Here is a 19,482-nt window from a genome sequence, read left to right on the forward strand (position 1 = left end):
CTCTCGCTCCCTCACCGGCACCGCACACCGTACGTGGTGCCCCTGCGCTGACCAGCGCTCACCCAGCCCCGCTAGGGCCGGTGGTACTACACCCCGTTACCGGGCTGCCCGTAATGACAACACGTGATCTTCCGTGGCTTCTGAAGCCCGGCACCACACAGTGACAATCACAGTGACGACATCTAAACACGTGTAATGGGTTCAATTTAGGCGCACACCCGTCTTGGGAGGCAACACTCAATTATTAAAACAGTAAGTATATAACACTGCACATTACACATAGGGTGGTGACCACCGACCTACTCCAGCCAACACACACTCCTCTGACTCTCAGCGACTCGAGTGTGACCCAGCCAGGCGGGCTGCTGGCAGGTCCGCTCACTGGAGGCCTCGACTCTCTCTCGAAGCCCCCCCCCCCCCCGCTGTCCACGTGCCCCCCGAGGTCCCCCCGGGCCCCCGGCCCCCACTGGGATTCGGTCACGTGTCCAGCACTGGTCCTGACGTCATTCCCGCCTCCAGCCGGGATGACGTCATGTGTGTGTGTAGACCCACGTGGTAGTAACGCTCCGGGCATAGTGACGTCACACGTGTGCGTGTGTACACAGTAGTGATACCACCATCATTACACGTGTAAATACTTTCAAAGTTAATAAATGACAGTAGCGAAGCTTTATTGAAGCGGGAATGATGCTGCGCCGTTTGCCTTGCACGGAAAGATGATGGGCGACGTCACGAAGTGGAACGATTCGTAACGAGGGTGCTTCAAAACAATGTGAACACTTCTGAGAATTTACAACAACCACCACAGGAAATGTGCCGACTCTGGGCTCTGGAGACCACCTGTAGAAGATTCAGGAAATGTGTTGACAACGATGGCGATCAAGTGGAGACTGACTTTTTGAAGCCATGAACATCACATTTGTTATCGTGTTACAGTGTAGTAGTATCCGTTCTTTATACATTAAAACGATAGTCCCATATTCAATTTCTTTAGCACTTCTGACGCCAAATGTAGTGACTAACTCGGAGACGATAAGCCTTTGAGTCACTTCTTTATTAACAAGCACCATCGGGATTAACACTCTTAATAATGGGCCTGTCCATTGTCGGCGACGCTACTCAGTCACGGGGTGTTCGACACTTCACGTACATATCCGGGCACAAGGGCCGTGGTGATGTCACCGCCACTTAGTGGTGAATGGCGGTTGTTGTTGTTGTGCAGGTGTTCGTGGGTGTCTGTTGGTGTGTGTGCGGGTGTGTGTGCGGGTGTGTGTGCGGGTGTGTGTGCGGGTGTGTCAATGTGTTGGTGTCTGTGGAGCAGTGGTGCGTCGCCCACGCTCACTAACACACCGGTGACGATTATCTGAATAGGAACTGGGCCTCCCATAGGTCGATGCAGACTCAAACAAGTACCTGGTGCGGTGTGTAAAATCATCACCATGGGGGAGACAAAGGCGGCTATCTTTGTCTTTGTGTGAGTGGGAGGTGGTGGGCGCAGTGGTGAGCGCACTGCGCTTCGAACCTCGCTATGAGGTTTGGGGCTGTAGTGCGACTTATTGGAAAGCTAACAGAACTCTCATGTCCATCCCTCACACGGCCATCATGAGAGAGAGAGAGACACCCAGACCCAGGGCTCGAACCCAGGCTCCCGGCGTCTGTGGGCCGTCTGCTAGAGTTGGCTGAGGTCATCGGGGAAGGTGAGGCCGCAGCCTCTCATCTTCTCCGCGTACAGCTCGTCAAACCTCTCGCTCTGCTCCACAGTGAAGTAATTCTTCCAGTCTCCCACGGTGCCTGGTGGGGGAGGGGCACGGTGGGGGGTGGGGGAGGGGGAAGGTGGTGAGCGGGGGGTGCTTTTTGGGGTGAGGGTCACGACCCATCACCTCGTGACCTTCACTCTCCGCACCTCCGATGAACGCGGCTGGCTACGTACGGTGGTGCGAAGGAGGTTCAACACACACAACAACAACACACATACACAACAACACACATAGACACACACACATACACAACAACACACACATACACACACAGACATACACACACATACGCAACAACACACACAACAACACACACAGACACACACACATACACAACAACACACACATACACACACAGACATACACACACATACACAACAACACACATAGACACACACAGACATACACAACAACACACACAACAACACACACAGACACACACACATACACAACAACACACACATACACACACAGACATACACACACAGACAAAAACACATACACAACAACAACACACATACACACACAGACATACACACACATACACAACAACACACATAGACACACACACATACACAACAACACACATACACAACAACACACATAGACACACACACATACACAACAACACACATACACAACAACACACATAGACACACACACATACACAACACACACAGACACACACACATACACAACAACACACATAGACACACACACATACACAACAACACACACAACAACACACACAGACACACACACACATACACAACAACAACACACATACACACACACATACACAACAACAACACACATACACACACAGACATACACACACATACACAACAACACACATAGACACACACAGATACACACACATACACAACAACACACATAGACACACACAGATACACACACATACACAACAACACACATAGAGTTTAACACGTAGGCTTTCGCGACCAATGTTATTCATAATCAACGTTTTTGGGTTTAGATCGCGTTATTTATAAATGTGTCGTAACCCTCCACCACCCGACACAACACACCGGTGGGCTAAAGCAGTAAACTATTTGTCTTTTGTCAACGTGACACATTTTTACTGATTGGCCGTGTCGGGTGGTGGAGGGTTACGACACATTTATAAATAACGCGATCTAAACCCAAAAACGTTGATTATGACCACACATAGACACACACAGATACACACACATACACAACAACACACATAGACACACACAGATACACACACATACACAACAACACACATAGACACACACAGATACACACACATACACAACAACACATAGACACACACAGATACACACACATACACAACAACACATAGACACACACAGATACACACACATACACAACAACAACACATAGACACACACAGATACACACACATACACAACAACACACATAGACACACACAGATACACACACATACACAACAACACACATAGACACACACAGATACACACACATACACAACAACACATAGACACACACAGATACACACACACATGCACAACAACACACATAGATACACACACAGATACACACACATACACAACAACAACAACCGCCATTCGCCACTAAGTGGCGGTGACTTCACCACGACGCTTGTGCCAGGCCATGTGCACCTTGAGACCACGTGAAGTGTGGAATGCCCGCTGGCAGGAGGTCACTGGGCAGACCCAGGTGCTATGGGTCGACTGACTGATATGACTGGATGATGCACCACCTGTGCCCCCTACTGTGCCAACTTGCTGTGCTTTAGCCACCCGGCGCTCCGCTCGTTGTTGTGAGCGTCGCTCCTCCGCCCTCCGTTGTTGTTGGAGGGCGACTGCCTCCAACTGCCCAGCAGCGTCCTTCACGAGCCTCCTCCACAGAGGCCGATCTTGACACCGCTGGTACCAGTCATCGGCAAGTCCACTCAGCTCCACGCCCTCCTGTACCACATCACTCCATCTCTTCTCTAGCCTGTGCCGCGCCCGTTTAGCCCCCTCGATTCGGTCGAACAAAAGCTGTTTAGGCATGCGGTGGCTGGGCATGCGGGCTACATGACCCAGCCAATGCAGCCTTGTTTGCCGGAGGAGCTCACCGATGGGACTTTGTCCAGATCTTTCAAGGCCTTGTGAGCTCCTCACACAATCCAGCCTGCAGGTTAAACCCAGGATGGATCGTAAGCAGGCCAGCCTAAATGTATACTCTTAGGTTTTTTCCGGTAAAGTCACGTGACTTTACCGAAAAAACCTAACAGTATGAATCCTTGCAGTCACGAAAGCTTCAAATCTACAGCCTAAATGTTTCTAACCGGCGAAGATGCTCCATTAGAGGGGTCCACGTTTCGCAAGCGTAGAGAATGGAGGGAATGACTATGGCCGAGAAGACCTGGAGCTTCGTGCGGAGCGAGAGACCAGGTAGCTTCCACACAGCGTTACGCAAGATATTGCCGCTCGACTGATTCGGAGTGAGACCTCTGCTGTTTAACCGGGGCCGGCCATGAGCACACTGCCCAGGTATGGGAAACTCTCCACTCTCTCCACAACTGCCCCATCACCGATTGGGAGTTGTTGGGGTGGAGTGCCCTATGGTACCAAATACCCAGGCAGGTGCTTAGTTTTGGTGGGGCTGATGGTAAGGCCCCACCTCTTAGTGGCACGGTCTAGTCTCAGCAGCAGCGTCTCCAACTCCTCCTCTGAATGAGCAGCAATTACCAAATCATCGGCATACATAACATGGTTGACCAATAGCGAGCCATCCCTTGACCGCACCCGGGCATCAATCAGCCTCCCATTATATCTGTACCAAATGGAAATTCCCCCGGTACAGCTATTGAAAGCTTCACGAACTACCTGGTAAAAATAGATGTTAAATAATTTGGGAGCCAGAGGACATCCCTGTCGCACCCCAAGGTGTACAGGGAATGGCTCTGACTCCCAGCCACGTAGTTTTACCTGGGCCCGCTCACCATCATAAAGGTCCTTAATGATCGTGAACAGAGGGTCAGGGTCTCTGAAAGCATGAAGAACAACCCAGAGCCCAGGCCTACTGATGGTATTATAGGCCTTGACCAGGTCAATAAAGCAGAGATATAGGTCTTGTTGGAATTACCTACACTTCTGCTGTAGCAGACGGACAGAAAATACGGCATCTGTGCAGGACTGCCCTTTCCTGAAACCGCTTTGGGGCTCCGCAAGCCTCTCCTCAGCGTGCCTGGCAAGGCGATGTTGAATAATCCTTGCCAGGACCTTTCCCGGCACACTGAGGAGTGAGATGCCCCTGTAGTTGTTACAGTCTGTGCGGTCCCCCTTCTTAAAGAGGGGGACCACCAGGGCATCCTTCCAATCCTGCGGAACCCGTCCAGTGGTCCAGACTGTTGTTATGATGTCATATAGGGCAGTCTGCGCACAAACGGCACCCTCCCTCAGAATTTTGCTTGGGAGATCATCTCTGCCCGGTGCCTTTCCTGGTCTCTGACTCTCGTTCGCCTTCAGTACTTCCTCAACAGATGGCACCTCAGCCAGCCACTCACAGAGCTGCCTGAGGTGCCATCTGTTGCAGCCTCAGCAGGGTCATCCCCACTTTGTGTGTATAATGGTCCCATGCGACATGGGACACACATACACACACATACACACACATACACAACAACAACAACAACCGTCATTCGCCACTAAGTGGCGGTGACGTCACCACGACGCTTGTGCCAGGCCATGTGCACCCTGAGGCCACGTGAAGTGTCGAACGCCCGCTGGCAGGAGGTCACGGGGCAGACCCAGGTGCCACGGGTCGACTGACCGAGATGACCGAGATGACTGGCTGATCCACCACCTGTGCCCCCTACTGTGCCAACTTGCTGTGCTTTAGCCACCCGGCGCTCCGCTCGTTGTTGTGAGCGTCGCTCCTCCGCCCTCCGTTGTTGTTGGAGGGCGACTGCCTCCAACTGCCCAGTAGCGTCCTTCACGAGCCTCCTCCACTGAGGCCGATCTTGACACCGCTGGTACCAGTCATCGGCAAGTCCACTCAGCTCCACGTCCTCCTGTACCACATCACTCCATCTCTTCTCTAGCCCGTGCCGCGCCCGTTTAGCCCCCTCGATCCGGCCGAACAAAAGCTGTTTAGGCATGCGGTGGCTGGGCATGCGGGCTACATGACCCAGCCAACGCAGCCTTGCCTGCCGGAGGAGCTCACTGATGGGACTTTGCCCAGATCTTTCAAGGACTTGTGAGCTCCTCACACAATCCAGCCTGGTTAAACCCAGGATGGATCGTAGGCAGGCCAGCCTAAATGTTTCCAACCGGCGAAGATGCTCCACTAGGGGGGTCCACGTTTCGCAAGCGTAGAGAAGGGAGGGAATGACCGTGGCCGAGAAGACCTGAAGCTTCGTGCGGAGCGACAGACCAGGTAGCTTCCACACAGCGTTACGCAACCGATGAAAAGATATTGCCGCTCGACTGATTCGGAGTGAGACCTCTGCTGATAAACTGGAGCCGGTCATAAGCACACTGCCCAGGTATGGGAAACTCTCCACTCTCTCCACAACTGCCCCATCACCGATTGGGAGTTGTGGGGGTGGAGTGCCCGATGGTACAAAATACCCAGGCAGGTGCTTAGTTTTGGAGGGGCTGATGGTAAGGCCCCACCTCTTGGTGGCACACTCCAGTCTCAGCAGCAGCGTCTCCAACTCCTCTTCTGAATGAGCAGCTATTACCAAATCATCGGCATACATAACGTGGTTGACCAATAGGGAGCCATCCCTTGATCGCACCCGGGCGTCGATCAGCCTCCCATTATATCTGTACCAAATGGTAATTCCCCCGGTACAGCTTTTGAAGGCTTCACGAACTACGCAGTCGAAATAGATGTTAAATAATGTGGGAGCCAGAGGACATCCCTGTCGCACCCCAAGGTGTACAGGGAAAGGCTCCGACTCCCGGCCTCGTAGTTTTACCCGGGCCCGCTCACCATCATGAAGGTCCTTAATGATCGTGAGCAGAGGGTCAGGGACTCCGAAAGCACGAAGAACAACCCAGAGCCCAGTCCTACTGATGGTATCATAGGCCTTGACCAGGTCAATAAAGCAGAGATGTAGGTCTTTTTGAAATTCCCTACACCTCTGCTGGAGCAGACGGACAGAAAATATGGCATCTGTGCAGGACCGCCCTTTCCTGAAACCGCATTGGGGCTCCGCAAGCCTCTCCTCAGCGTGCCTAGCAAGGCGATGTTGAATAATCCTTGCCAGGACCTTACCCGGCACACTGAGGAGTGAGATGCCCCTGTAGTTGTTACAGTCGGTACGGTCCCCCTTCTTAAAGAGGGGGAACACCAGGGCATCCTTCCAGTCCTGCGGAACCCGTCCAGTGGTCCAGACTGTTGTTATGATGTCATATAGGGCAGTCTGTGCACAAACGCCACCCTCCCTCAGCATTTCGCTTGGGAGATCATCTCTGCCCGGTGCCTTCCCTGGTCTCAGACTCCGGATCGCCCTCAGTACTTCCTCAACAGCTGGCACCTCAGCCAGCCACTCACAGGGGGTGACCTCTTCCAATATTTGAGGCACCGCAGCCTCAGCAGGGTTATCCCCACTTTGTGCCATGATGTTTTCCTGGCTGAGAGATTTTCCCTCCCCCAGGACCTCGCAGAAATGCTCAGCAAATCTGCAAACCTGTTCCTGGGGGTCGGAGATTGGATCACCGTTTTTTCCTCTAATGATGGTAATAGGTGTGGCGCTGCAGGTTACTTTTTTGATGGAATTAAATAGTGATTTGTGATCGCGGGCCACTGAGGCAGACTCCATCTCCTCAGCAACCCGCGACCACCACCCATCCTTACAGCGCCTTACGGCTCTCCGAACCTCCGAGCGAAGGCTGCGGTAAACCTCCTCATTCTCCGACGTGGGATGCTGTAGGCGATGAGAGTGGGCCTGTCGCTTTTTCTCAATTAACCTGAACACCTCCTCTGTCAGCCAGGGTTTCTGGGGAGGTCTGGACCGCGTACCCAAAGCAGCCATTGCAGCTGCATGAGTCACAGTCTTAAACCTCGCCCATTTACCCTCGACATCAGGTGGAGTGGGGGACGATGCCAACCCCAGCTGCAAGCAATGATGAAATTCTCGCTTGCAACTTTCATCAGCTAGCTGAGACCAGGCCACTTTTGGTTGGAATGGGGTCCTGGGTGTACACCCACCACCGGAGTGGAAGAATGGCAGGCGCATCTTACAGAGGTAGGAGGTTGTTTTGCCGGACTCACATACACACACACATACACACACACACATACACAGAGACACACTTACACTTACACACAGACACACACACAGACACACACACAGACACATACACAGACACATATAGAAATAAACACACAGAAACCCAAAAACTCACACAGAGACCCGTAGACTACTCAGACTACGAGCTGCATCATCACCACCGTCACCACCATCACCTTTCCTCATGAAGGGCCCTTTGCTCAAGTCCACCAATCCCGCGGGCATCGCCTCGTAGTTGGTCATCTTGTTGACCCTCATGGAGGCGAAGGAGCAGTGGTGGACGATGGAGTCGATCGTGGAGTCGTCCTGCGGCCGGTCGAGGAAGCGCGACACGCGCAGCACGCTGCCTCGCAGGTCCTGCAGCAGAGACCCGAGGGGTCAGGGGGTCAGGGGGTCAGGGGGTCGAGGAGGTCGAGGGGTCAAGTGTTCCACGACTACATCGGCATTCATCTCCATGACCATTGATATCTCTACTGCGCCTCCCATCACTTCCATCATCACCACCTCCACCACCACCTCCACCACCTCCATCATCATCACCACCACCATCATCACCGCCTCCACCACCACCTCCACCACCTCCATCATCATCACCACCACCATCATCACCGCCTCCACCACCACCTCCACCACCTCCATCATCATCACCACCACCATCATCACCGCCTCCACCACCACCTCCACCACCTCCATCATCATCACCACCACCATCATCACCGCCTCCACCACCACCTCCACCACCACCATCATCATCACCACCACAATCATCATCACCACCACCACCTCCACCACCATCATCATCACCACCACCATCATCATCACCACCTCCATCACCACCTCCACCACCTCCATCATCATCACCACCACCATCATCATCACCACCTCCACCACCTCCACCACCACCATCATCATCACCACCACAATCATCATCACCACCACCACCTCCACCACCACCATCATCATCATCACCACCACCATCATCACCACCTCCACCACCACCTCCACCACCTCCATCATCACCACCACCATCATCACCACCTCCACCACCACCTCCACCACCACCATCATCATCACCACCACAATCATCATCACCACCACCACCTCCACCACCATCATCATCACCACCACCATCATCATCATCACCACCTCCATGACCACCTCCATCATCACCACATTCAACATCATTACCGCCATAACTGGACACACGCGAGCACGTGATTGTTGGGCCTCGCCACAGGGGCTCACGTGGGTCGCGGGAACACGAGGCCCTTGTGACGTCACCCATTGTGTTTGTGGCTTCACGTGGTCGATGGCACTGTGACGTCACCCATTGTGTTTGTGGCTTCACGTGGTCGATGGCACTGTGACGTCACCCATTGTGTTTGTGGCTTCACGTGGTCGATGGCGCTGTGACGTCACCCATTGTGTTTGTGGCTTCACGTGGTCGATGGCACTGTGACGTCACCCATTGTGTTTGTGTCTTCACGTGGTCGATGGCACTGTGACGTCACCCATTGTGTTTGTGGCTTCACGTGGTCGATGGCACTGTGACGTCACCCATTGTGTTTGTGTCTTCACGTGGTCGATGGCACTGTGACGTCACCCCTTGTGTTTGTGTCTTCACGTGGTCGATGGCACTGTGATGTCACCCCTTGTGTTTGTGTCTTCACGTGGTCGATGGCACTGTGACGTCACCCATTGTGTTTGTGGCTTCACGTGGTCGATGACGCTGCGCCATGCCCTTTTCTGACGTCAGCCGAGGTGGCTCCCTTCCAAGACCGAGAAGACGACAGACCACCCGCCTGACGCGGTGCGTTCGAGGCCTCTGATTGGTGCAGGGAGGTTCTCAAAGAGGATTCATCACCGGCCACACAATTGAACTGATCGGTTCAGAAAGTCAAACGTAGAAGGCGAGAAAGGATTCTCGAGGGACACAAATGGAGGGGAGAGACGAGGGACGCTTGGGGAGAAGACGAAAAGATTTCCAAAATCTTAAACAAACACAAGACCAAGGTTCGTTTCAACACAGTACACAGAATCTGTGATTTAATTCCATCTGTAAAGGATGTGATTCCTGACATGCAATACCCTGAGTTGTGTGTGCAGCAGCAGTTACATTGGGGAAACCAAGCAACATGTCTCGGACCGCGTCCGTGAACACAAGGCAGATCTGAAACACGGTAGGACCAATACCTCGGCCGTTGCCGATCATTGTCTTAACGCTGTGGGCTCGCACGAAACTGCAAACCTACCGGCTACCTTCAGAGATTTGTTCATGAAGCCATCCAGATATATGAACACAGACACAACTTCAACCGAGAGGATGGGTACAAACTGAGCAATCATTGGAAGGACGTTATTCACCAGGTAAAGTCTCAACTGACTGTGATGTTTCCATCCTACCTGCCTATATCAGCTGTTATTTACGACTCTCTGTCTCTCTCTCTCTATGCATCTCTCTTAGATCGCTCATGCTCACCCTCCTTCTCTACAGTTGCATGCTAATTCCTCACATTAACATCACTAGCCCCGCTCACTTCTTGATGACCCTTGGGCTACACACATTTCGAACCTTTCACAACAGTCTGCTGCCTCGGCAGCAGGCCACGCTTTCCCGCCTGATGACGGGCGCTTGTGTTTTGCCCGAAACATCGTGATTCATTTTATTTTATACCTATGTAATGTGAGGATATGTCCGGCTCTCTGACGTATCACAACTCGTCATGATGATTGGCTCTGCCGGTCCTGGTCTATAGCCAATGGGGGGAAGCCTAGGGGCGTGGCCCTGACGTAATGGCAAGGTGACAGCTGTAAGGATTGGTTCTGCTGGCTTTGGCCACAGCCAATGGGGAGACGAGTCAGGGGCGTGGTCCCGGGAGCCTACGAGGGAAGCTGGAATATTCCATGGAGGCTAACCAGGATTGGTGGAAACGTACCACGTGACCCGGGTATTAAATAGGGGTGGAGACGAACGACACGTGGTCAGAACGGGGACGAACAGAGGAAGGGGGCCACGTGGGAGCGGGGCTCCGGGTTGCCACGTGGCAGTGTGTCTCTCTCTCTATCTGTCCCTCTCACGCTGCCTGTCAGCAGCGTGAAGGAAAGCTGTAATACAAGTTGAATAAAAGACGGATTCCAGAAGTCGCCTCAACGACCTTTATTACACCCACGTGACTTTACCGAAAGAACCAAAGAGTAGAGAAGACGCAGATCAAGCCTCGTGAGCCCCAGTAGCGCTGTGTACACAATAAGGGCTCTTTGTGAAACAACAGCAATGCGTGTCAGCGTCACGACTCTCATACTGCTGATGATGATAATGCTGCTGATGATGATGCTGCTGCTGATGATGCTGCTGCTGATGATGATGCTGATACTGATGATGATGCTGCTGCTAATGCTGATGCCGCTGATGATGATGGTGCTGATGATGGTGCCGATGCTGCTGCTGATTACCTTGATCATCTCTTCGAAAGTCACGAAGAGAAAGTTGGCCTTGTGTCTCATCTCGTACCATTCACTCACGTGCTTGAACCACGTCCCAGCGTTGACTGTCGCTGCCATAGCGGAAGGACAACAACAAAGAGACACAAAATATAAAGATCCCCCGTGTAGCCTCGAACATGCTGTAGGGGCAACATCATCACCACCACTACCACCATCATCACGACCACGATGATCATCATCACCACCACTATCATCACTACCACCATCATCACCACCACCATCATCACCACCACTACCACTATCATCACGACCACGACGATCATCATCACCACCACTATCATCATCACCACCACTATCATCACTGCCACCGTCATCACCACCACTACCACTATCATCACCACCACGACCATCATCATCATCACCACCACTATCATCATCACCACCACTATCATCATCGCCACCATCATCACCACCACCACTATCATCATCACCACTACCACTATCATCACCACCACGACCATCATCATCCAACTATCATCACCACCAATATCATCATCAGCACCAATATCATAATCACCACCACTACCACTTTCATCATCACCACTATCACCTCCATTATCTGGTGCAGTGTGTAAACATCGCCAATGGGGAGACAAAGGCGGCCGGGCGTGGTGCTGGCAATCCACCCCCTCGCATGACACAGTGACGGCCTTCATAGGCGCTGCTACTCGCTAACAGCACTCGCCCCTACATCATGTAGGTAAGTGTGAGTTAGTGTGGTTGAGTGAGTGAATGGAGTTTGTATGATCTCCCCCTGTCCTACAGAGTGAGTGTAGTTTGTATGATCGCCCCCTGTCCTACAGAGTGAGTGGAGTTTGTATGATCTCCCCCTGTTCTACAGAGTGAGTGGAGTTTGTATGATCTCCCCCTGTCCTACAGAGTGAGTGGAGTTTGTATGATCTCCCCCTGTCCTACAGAGTGAGTGGAGTTTGTATGATCTCCCCCTGTTCTACAGAGTGAGTGGAGTTTGTATAATCTCCCCTTATTCTACAAAGTAAGTGGAGTTTGTATGATCTCCCCCTGTCCTACAGAGTGGAGTTTGTATGATCTCCCCCTGTTCTACAGAGTGAGTGGAGTTAGTATGATCTCCCCCTGTTCTACAGAGTGAGTGGAGATTGTGTGATTTCTCTATCCCTGTTCCGTTTGGGGTTGAGTGCTCACGATACTTGTAGTGGGTGGTGGTGGTGATAATGCTGAGCTGCTGTTGGTGATGGGAGACGAACTTTGACCCTGGAGGTATTTTTCAATGAACGTTTTGAAATCGCCAAGGTCCGGCATGTTGCAGGAGATCTTGGAGAATTCGTAATAGGACACCAATCTGCAGAGGTGTGGACTCGAGTCATGTGACTTGGACTCGAGTCAGACTCGAGTCATGAATTTGATGACTTGCGACTCGACTTGGACTTGCATAACAATGACTTTGTCCCACCTCTGAGATGTGGACTCGAGTCATGTGACTTGGACTCGAGTCAGACTCGAGTCATGAATTTGATGACTTGCGACTCGACTTGGACTTGCATAACAATGACTTTGTCCCACCTCTGAGATGTGGACTCGAGTCATGTGACTTGGACTCGAGTCAGACTCGAGTCATGAATTTGATGACTTGCGACTCGACTTGGACTTGCATAACAATGACTTTGTCCCACCTCTGCCAATCTGTCCTTGGGATTCCTCGCCACGTAAATGACCTGGCGGGTGCACACATCGGAGCATCGTGGTCACGATCGTCGTCGTCGCCGTCATCATCAGCAGAATTATCGTCAGAATCATCAGTAGCAGAATCACCATCAGCAGCATTACGAGCATCATCACATCCAGGGGCAGCAGAATCATGATCGTCATCAGCAGCACCAGCAGCATAATCATCATCAGCAGAATCAGCAGCAGCATAATCATCATCAGCAACAGTGGAATCATCATCATCTTCTTATATATAAGAAGTCTCTGCATATGCGCGCTAGCGAGGGATTTGGCTCTCAAACGGGGGGGAGGGGGGGTCAACGTAAAAAAAGAATTCGCCATGTAGCACGCCTTAAGCCCCGTGCTTGGCACAGGCTATTTTTTTTCACTTCCGTCACCTTTAAATTAGTTGAATTAGCGATTTTGTGGGGTTTAGTTTAATTTATGTATTGCGCGACATCGACCTACCAACTCACGCCAATTCGAGGTGGGGGGGGGGGGGGGCTGCCAAGTGGTGCGCGTTCGGTCGAGCTCACGGGGGACATTTTGTTTCACGCGTTTCACATTCAATAGATAGACACGTAAGGCTGCGGCTATCCCTTCACTGTGCCACAGGTCGTGCATCAGCCAGTCGACCCGTGGCATCTGCCTCTGCCCCGTCACCTCCTGCCAGCGGGCGTTCGGCCTCGGGGTGCCCATGGCCTGCCACAAGCGTCGTCGTGACGTCACCGCCACTTAGTGCCGAATGGCGGCCATTTTTGTTGTCTGGTATTGTGGGATATTTTTTACACTTTTCATGATGTTTCTGTCCGCGTCACTTTACAGAAACACACAATCAATGTACGTTCATAATGTTTGTGGGCACACAACTAATTCATGTATTGCATGCTTCTTTCGCTTAACTCTTGTACACAGAAACCTGGTGGTTTTATAATCACCTTCAAAATATTCACGTATTTTCCTTTGTGTGCTCGCAACTAGTATTTGATTATTAACTTGCTCTGCATTCATTCCTTTTTTTGGTGTCAAATCACCTTCATAAAAACCTATTTTTGCTATAATCACCTTGCTCAGATTTCGATCATAATGCTTGTGTGCGGACACATTATATTTCTGTTCCTTGCTTCTTACACTAAACTCATGTACATAGAAAGTGTGTGTAAGTCGATGTGTGTGTCGGTCTTTATCGCCCGGGCAACGCCGGGTACTTACCGCGAGTGTTCTATAAATTATCATTCTCATCAAGATAGGGCCACTGTGAGCCCCACTGTGAGAGAGAGACAGAGCGAGAGACGGAGAGAGACAGACAGAGAGAGAGAGACAGAGAGAGAGACACACAGAGAGACAGATAGAGAGAGACACAGAGAGACAGGGAGAAAGAGAGAGAGACAGGGAGACAGAGAGAGAGACAGAGAGAGAGAGAGGGAGAGAGACACAGAGAGACAGAGAGACAGAGAGAGAGACAGGGAGAGAGACACAGAGAGACAGGGAGAGAGAGAGACAGAGAGAGAGACAGAGACACAGAGCGACAGACAGAGACGCGGCCACCACGATTCCCGGCCTCACCTTGCCCTTGCCGCCCTCTGTGAGCTGCTGTGGTGCCAGGTGGAGCTGCAGGTGCGTGGTCATGAGCCGGGGCGAGGGCTGCAGTTCGAGCTGCTGCTGCCTGAAGGCGCCCTCCAGGTAGGGGGCCCTCTGCCAGGTGCACGACGTCGCCGCCACCTCCAAGTCCCCGTCGCTCAGGAGCAGGCTCGCAATCTCTTGCATCCACGTGGTGCCTGTGGGGGTTAGAGAGAGAGGTGGAGAGAGACAGGTGGAGAGAGACAGGTAGAGAGAGACAGGTAGAGAGAGACAGGTAGAGAGAGACAGGTAGAGTGGTCGAGAGAGAGAGGTGGAGAGAGACAGGTAGAGAGAGACAGGTGGAGAGAGACAGGTAGAGTGGTCGAGAGAGACAGGTGGAGAGAGACGTTTGACTGTCAAGCCCCTGTTATTGCCGCCAGCAGCAGCAGCAGCAGCACAACACAACGAGACGTCCCATGGTGGAGGTATTCGAGCTCGCCGCGCCGATGACCGAGCGCTCGAACGAGACACACGCGTCACCGGCGTGTGGGTGGTGCACGGCAGAGGTCGCAAACGGCTACCCGTACCCGGCCGGGTACGGGTACACCCGTTCCCTACCCGTACCCTACCCGAAATGAGTGACAAACGGTGACTCACTAGTGACTCACGGCCTACCCGTACCCGTACCCGGCCGCACCAGGGTCGCAAACGGCTACCCGTACCGGGCCGGGTACGGGTAGCCGGGTATCGGGTTGGGTACAGGTATCGGGTACCCAGTTGCGTTTGGCTACGGGGGAGACTTGTACATTTGTTTTCACTGGGGGGGGGGGGGGGGGCACAACAATGGGAGAGAAATGGTCTCTCCGTTTAGTGTCCGGTAGGTCGGCCAGGTCCTGGGTGTAGAGCGCCTTGACACAGCCACGTGTAGGGCGCCTTGACACAGCCACGTGTAGAGCGCCTTGACACAGCCACGTGTAGGGCGCCTTGACACAGCCATGTGTAGGGCGCCTTGACACAGCCACGTGTAGGGCGCCTTGACACAGCCACGTGTAGGGCGCCTTGACACAGCCACGTGTAGGGCGCCTTGACACAACCACGTGTAGGGCGCCTTGACACAGCCACGTGTAGGGCGCCTTGACACAGCCACGTGTAGGGCGCCTTGACACAGCCACGTGTAGAGCGCCTTGACACAGCCACGTGTAGGGCGCCTTGACACAGCCACGTGTAGGGCGCCTTGACACAGCCACGTGTAGGGCGCCTTGACACAGCACGTGTAGGGCGCCTTGACACAGCCACGTGTAGGGCGCCTTGACACAGCCACGTGTAGGGCGCCTTGACACAGCCACGTGTAGGGCGCTATGACTCAGCCACGTGTAGGGCACCTTGACACAGCCACGTGTAGGGCGCCTTGACACAGCACGTGTAGGGCGCCTTGACACAGCCACGTGTAGGGCGCCTTGACACAGCCACGTGTAGGGCGCCTTGACACAGCCACGTGTAGGTCGCCTTGACACAGCCACGTGTAGGGCGCCTTGACACAGCCACGTGTAGGGCGCCTTGACACAGCACATGTAGGGCGCCTTGACACAGCCACGTGTAGGGCGCCTTGACACAGCCACGTGTAGGGCGCCTTGACACAGCCACGTGTAGGGCGCCTTGACTCAGCCACGTGTAGGGCGCCTTGACACAGCCACGTGTAGGGCGCCTTGACACAGCACGTGTAGGGCGCCTTGACACAGCCACGTGTAGGGCGCCTTGACACAGCCACGTGTAGGGCGCCTTGACACAGCCACGTGTAGGGCGCCTTGACACAGCCACGTGTAGGGCGCCTTGACACAGCACGTGTAGGGCGCCTTGACACAGCCACGTGTAGGGCGCCTTGACACAGCCACGTGTAGGGCGCCTTGACACAGCCACGTGTAGGGCGCCTTGACACAGCCACGTGTAGAGCGCCTTGACACAGCACGTGTAGGGCGCCTTGACACAGCCACGTGTAGGGCGCCTTGACACAGCCACGTGTAGGGCGCCTTGACACAGCCACGTGTAGGGCGCCTTGACACAGCCACGTGTAGGGCGCCTTGACACAGCCACGTGTAGGGCGCCTTGACACAGCCACGTTTAGGGCGCCTTGACACAGCACGTGTAGGGCGCCTTGACACAGCCACGTGTAGGGCGCCTTGACACAGCCACGTGTAGGGCGCTTTGACACAGCCACGTGTAGGGCGCCTTGACACAGCCACGTGTAGGGCGCCTTGACACAGTACGTGTAGGGCGCCTTGACACAGCCACGTGTAGGTCGCCTTGACACAGCCACGTGTAGGGCGCCTTGACACAGCCACGTGTAGGGCGCCTTGACACAGCCACGTGTAGGGCGCCTTGACACAGCCACGTGTAGGGCGCCTTGACACAGCCACGTGTAGGGCGCCTTGACACAGCACGTGTAGGGCGCCTTGACACAGCCACGTGTAGGGCGCCTTGACACAGCCACGTGTAGGGCGCCTTGACACAGCCACGTGTAGAGCGCCTTGACACAGCCACGTTTAGGGCGCCTTGACACAGCACGTGTAGGGCGCCTTGACACAGCCACGTGTAGGGCGCCTTGACACAGCCACGTGTAGGGCGCTTTGACACAGCCACGTATAGGGCGCCTTGACACAGCCACGTGTAGGGCGCCTTGACACAGTACGTGTAGGGCGCCTTGACACAGCCACGTGTAGGTCGCCTTGACACAGCCACGTGTAGGGCGCCTTGACACAGCCACGTGTAGGGCGCCTTGACACAGCCACGTGTAGGGCGCCTTGACACAGCCACGTGTAGGGCGCCTTGACACAGCCACGTGTAGGGCGCCTTGACACAGCACGTGTAGGGCGCCTTGACAAAGCCACGTGTAGGGCGCCTTGACACAGCCACGTGTAGGGCGCCTTGACACAGCCACGTGTAGGGCGCCTTGACACAGCCACGTGTAGGGCGCCTTGACACAGCCACGTGTAGGGCGCCTTGACACAGCCACGTGTAGGGCGCCGTGTTTGGGGCACTCTTCAGGGGCACGTTCCTGCAGCCTCGGAGCTTCAGTGGCTTCTCGTTGTCGCTGTGGCCGGGGGGCTGTGCGCAGGAGAAGCACAATTCCGGGAAGAAGAGAAGGGGGAGGAGGGCCGCCATCGATCCCCGGCGCCTCCAGCTTCAGGCGAGGAGCAATGTCCCGCAGCAGCTCCCCCCCGCCCCCCCCCCCCCCCCCCCCCGCGGTGAGAGGTGTGCATTGCACAAACATCTCCCCCTTGAAAGTGAGCCCCGTGGCGCCATTTACTTCTCCCCGACGGTCCTCATCTTTGGATACCCGAAGGGTGACGGATCCCAACATCTTCAGGGGCCGGTCAACGTGCTCGTCGGCTACACCAAGCTCGCCATTTACAGGGCGAGGAAGGTGGCCCTGGAGGGGAAACGTCCGGCCAGCAGCCTGGGCATCTTCCGCGCTCTGGTCGGAGCCAGGGTGTGTGGGCTGGAGTTCCGCCATGTGTGGCTGACCCACGCCGTGCCGGCCTTCAAGGAGCGGTGGGCACTGGAGGAGGCCGTGTGCTCAGTGGCAGATGACGGAGAGCTCTGCCTGCAGATAAGAGCTACCCGTCTTGAGGCCGTAGGATTGCGAGAAGGGCTGGGTGCAGAAGCAGCACTTGCCGTAAAAAACTAAAAAATATTACAAATATTACAGAGACAAAACATAGGGGGAACATAGACATGGAGTAGGGAGACAGGGGGTAGAGAGAGAGGGGGGTAGAGAGAGAGAGGGAAGGGGTAAGGAGAGCAGAGCGTGAAATCTTTCATTTAAAAGGGGGGAGGAGGGGGGGTTACATAAAGCAAAGCATTAAAAAGGAAACCAAAAAATGAAATGATGAACGAAGCAAAGTGCCGACTACACCGAGCATCTTCTTGTTTCAAGCCGAGAGACAGGGGAGCAAGACGAGAGCGAGAGGAGATAGATAGAGGCTTAGAGAGAGAGAGACACCCAGACCCAGGGCTCCAACCCAGGCTCTCAGTGTCTCCTACACGACCATCGTGAACCCACTGAGAGAGAGAGAGACACCCAGACTCTGTCGTGTTTGTGTGCATTGTGTTTGTTGTTGTGACTTGCTGACCTTCCCCTCCTGGACATCTGTGACAAAGATCTTGACGGCTCATCCCTCCAGTATATAAACAATCTACTGATTCTGACGCTGGGACACCTGCGGCAAAGAGCTTCATGGCTCATGGGATTTCCTCGCTCCTCTTGACCCTGGGGGTCGACTCGGGGCGTCGCAGGGAGCCTCTCACCGGACTTGGCGATGGTGGCGATGAAGACGTCGTCATCCCGCACGGGCAGCGAGCGAACCCGCAGCACGGACTCCGGGGTGCAGAGCGGAGAGAGGAACTTCATGCCCCCCACCTCGAACATCCTCGAGGCCAGAACGTCGGTCGCCATGGCCCCCCTTCAACTCCAAAGGGATCGTCATGTACACACACACAGCAGAGACCCATAGACTCATCACACAGCAGAGACCCATAGACTCATCACACAGTAGAGACCCACAGACTCATCACACAGCAGAGACCCATAGACTCATCACACAGCAGAGACCCATAGACTCATCACACAGCAGAGACCCATAGACTCATCACACAGCAGAGACCCATAGACTCATCACACAGTAGAGACCCACAGACTCA

At 53.9% G+C, this 19,482-nt stretch overlaps 1 protein-coding gene across 1 annotated transcript; it reads right to left on the bottom strand.

Annotated features, from left to right (window-relative positions):
* Nucleotides 1–1,669: 1,669 nt before the first annotated feature.
* Nucleotides 1,670–19,237, bottom strand: LOC144952886 (sulfotransferase 2B1-like). Its single transcript, XM_078883358.1, has 7 exons — nt 19,090–19,237; nt 14,791–15,002; nt 13,204–13,232; nt 12,765–12,862; nt 11,491–11,591; nt 8,214–8,394; nt 1,670–1,791 (listed from the first exon to the last, which is right to left on the bottom strand). Exons 1-7 carry the CDS (start codon nt 19,235–19,237, stop codon nt 1,670–1,672), a joined length of 891 nt encoding a protein of 296 aa, XP_078739484.1.
* Nucleotides 19,238–19,482: the final 245 nt, after the last annotated feature.

Source organism: Lampetra fluviatilis, chromosome 70 (assembly GCF_964198595.1).
Source record: "Lampetra fluviatilis chromosome 70, kcLamFluv1.1, whole genome shotgun sequence".
In the NCBI taxonomy this organism is placed as follows: Eukaryota; Metazoa; Chordata; class Hyperoartia; order Petromyzontiformes; family Petromyzontidae; genus Lampetra; species Lampetra fluviatilis.

Coding starts and splice junctions, on each gene's coding strand:
- LOC144952886 (XM_078883358.1), bottom strand. CDS start 19,237: ATGGCGACCGACGTTCTGGCCTCGAGGATGTTCGAGGTGGGGGGCATG. Junction 13,233..14,790: donor CAGAGGGCGGCAAGGGCAAG/GTGAGGCCGGGA, acceptor TGCACCCGCCAG/GTCATTTACGTGGCGAGGAA. Junction 1,792..8,213: donor AGGGCCCTTCATGAGGAAAG/GTGATGGTGGTG, acceptor CTCCCCCACCAG/GCACCGTGGGAGACTGGAAG.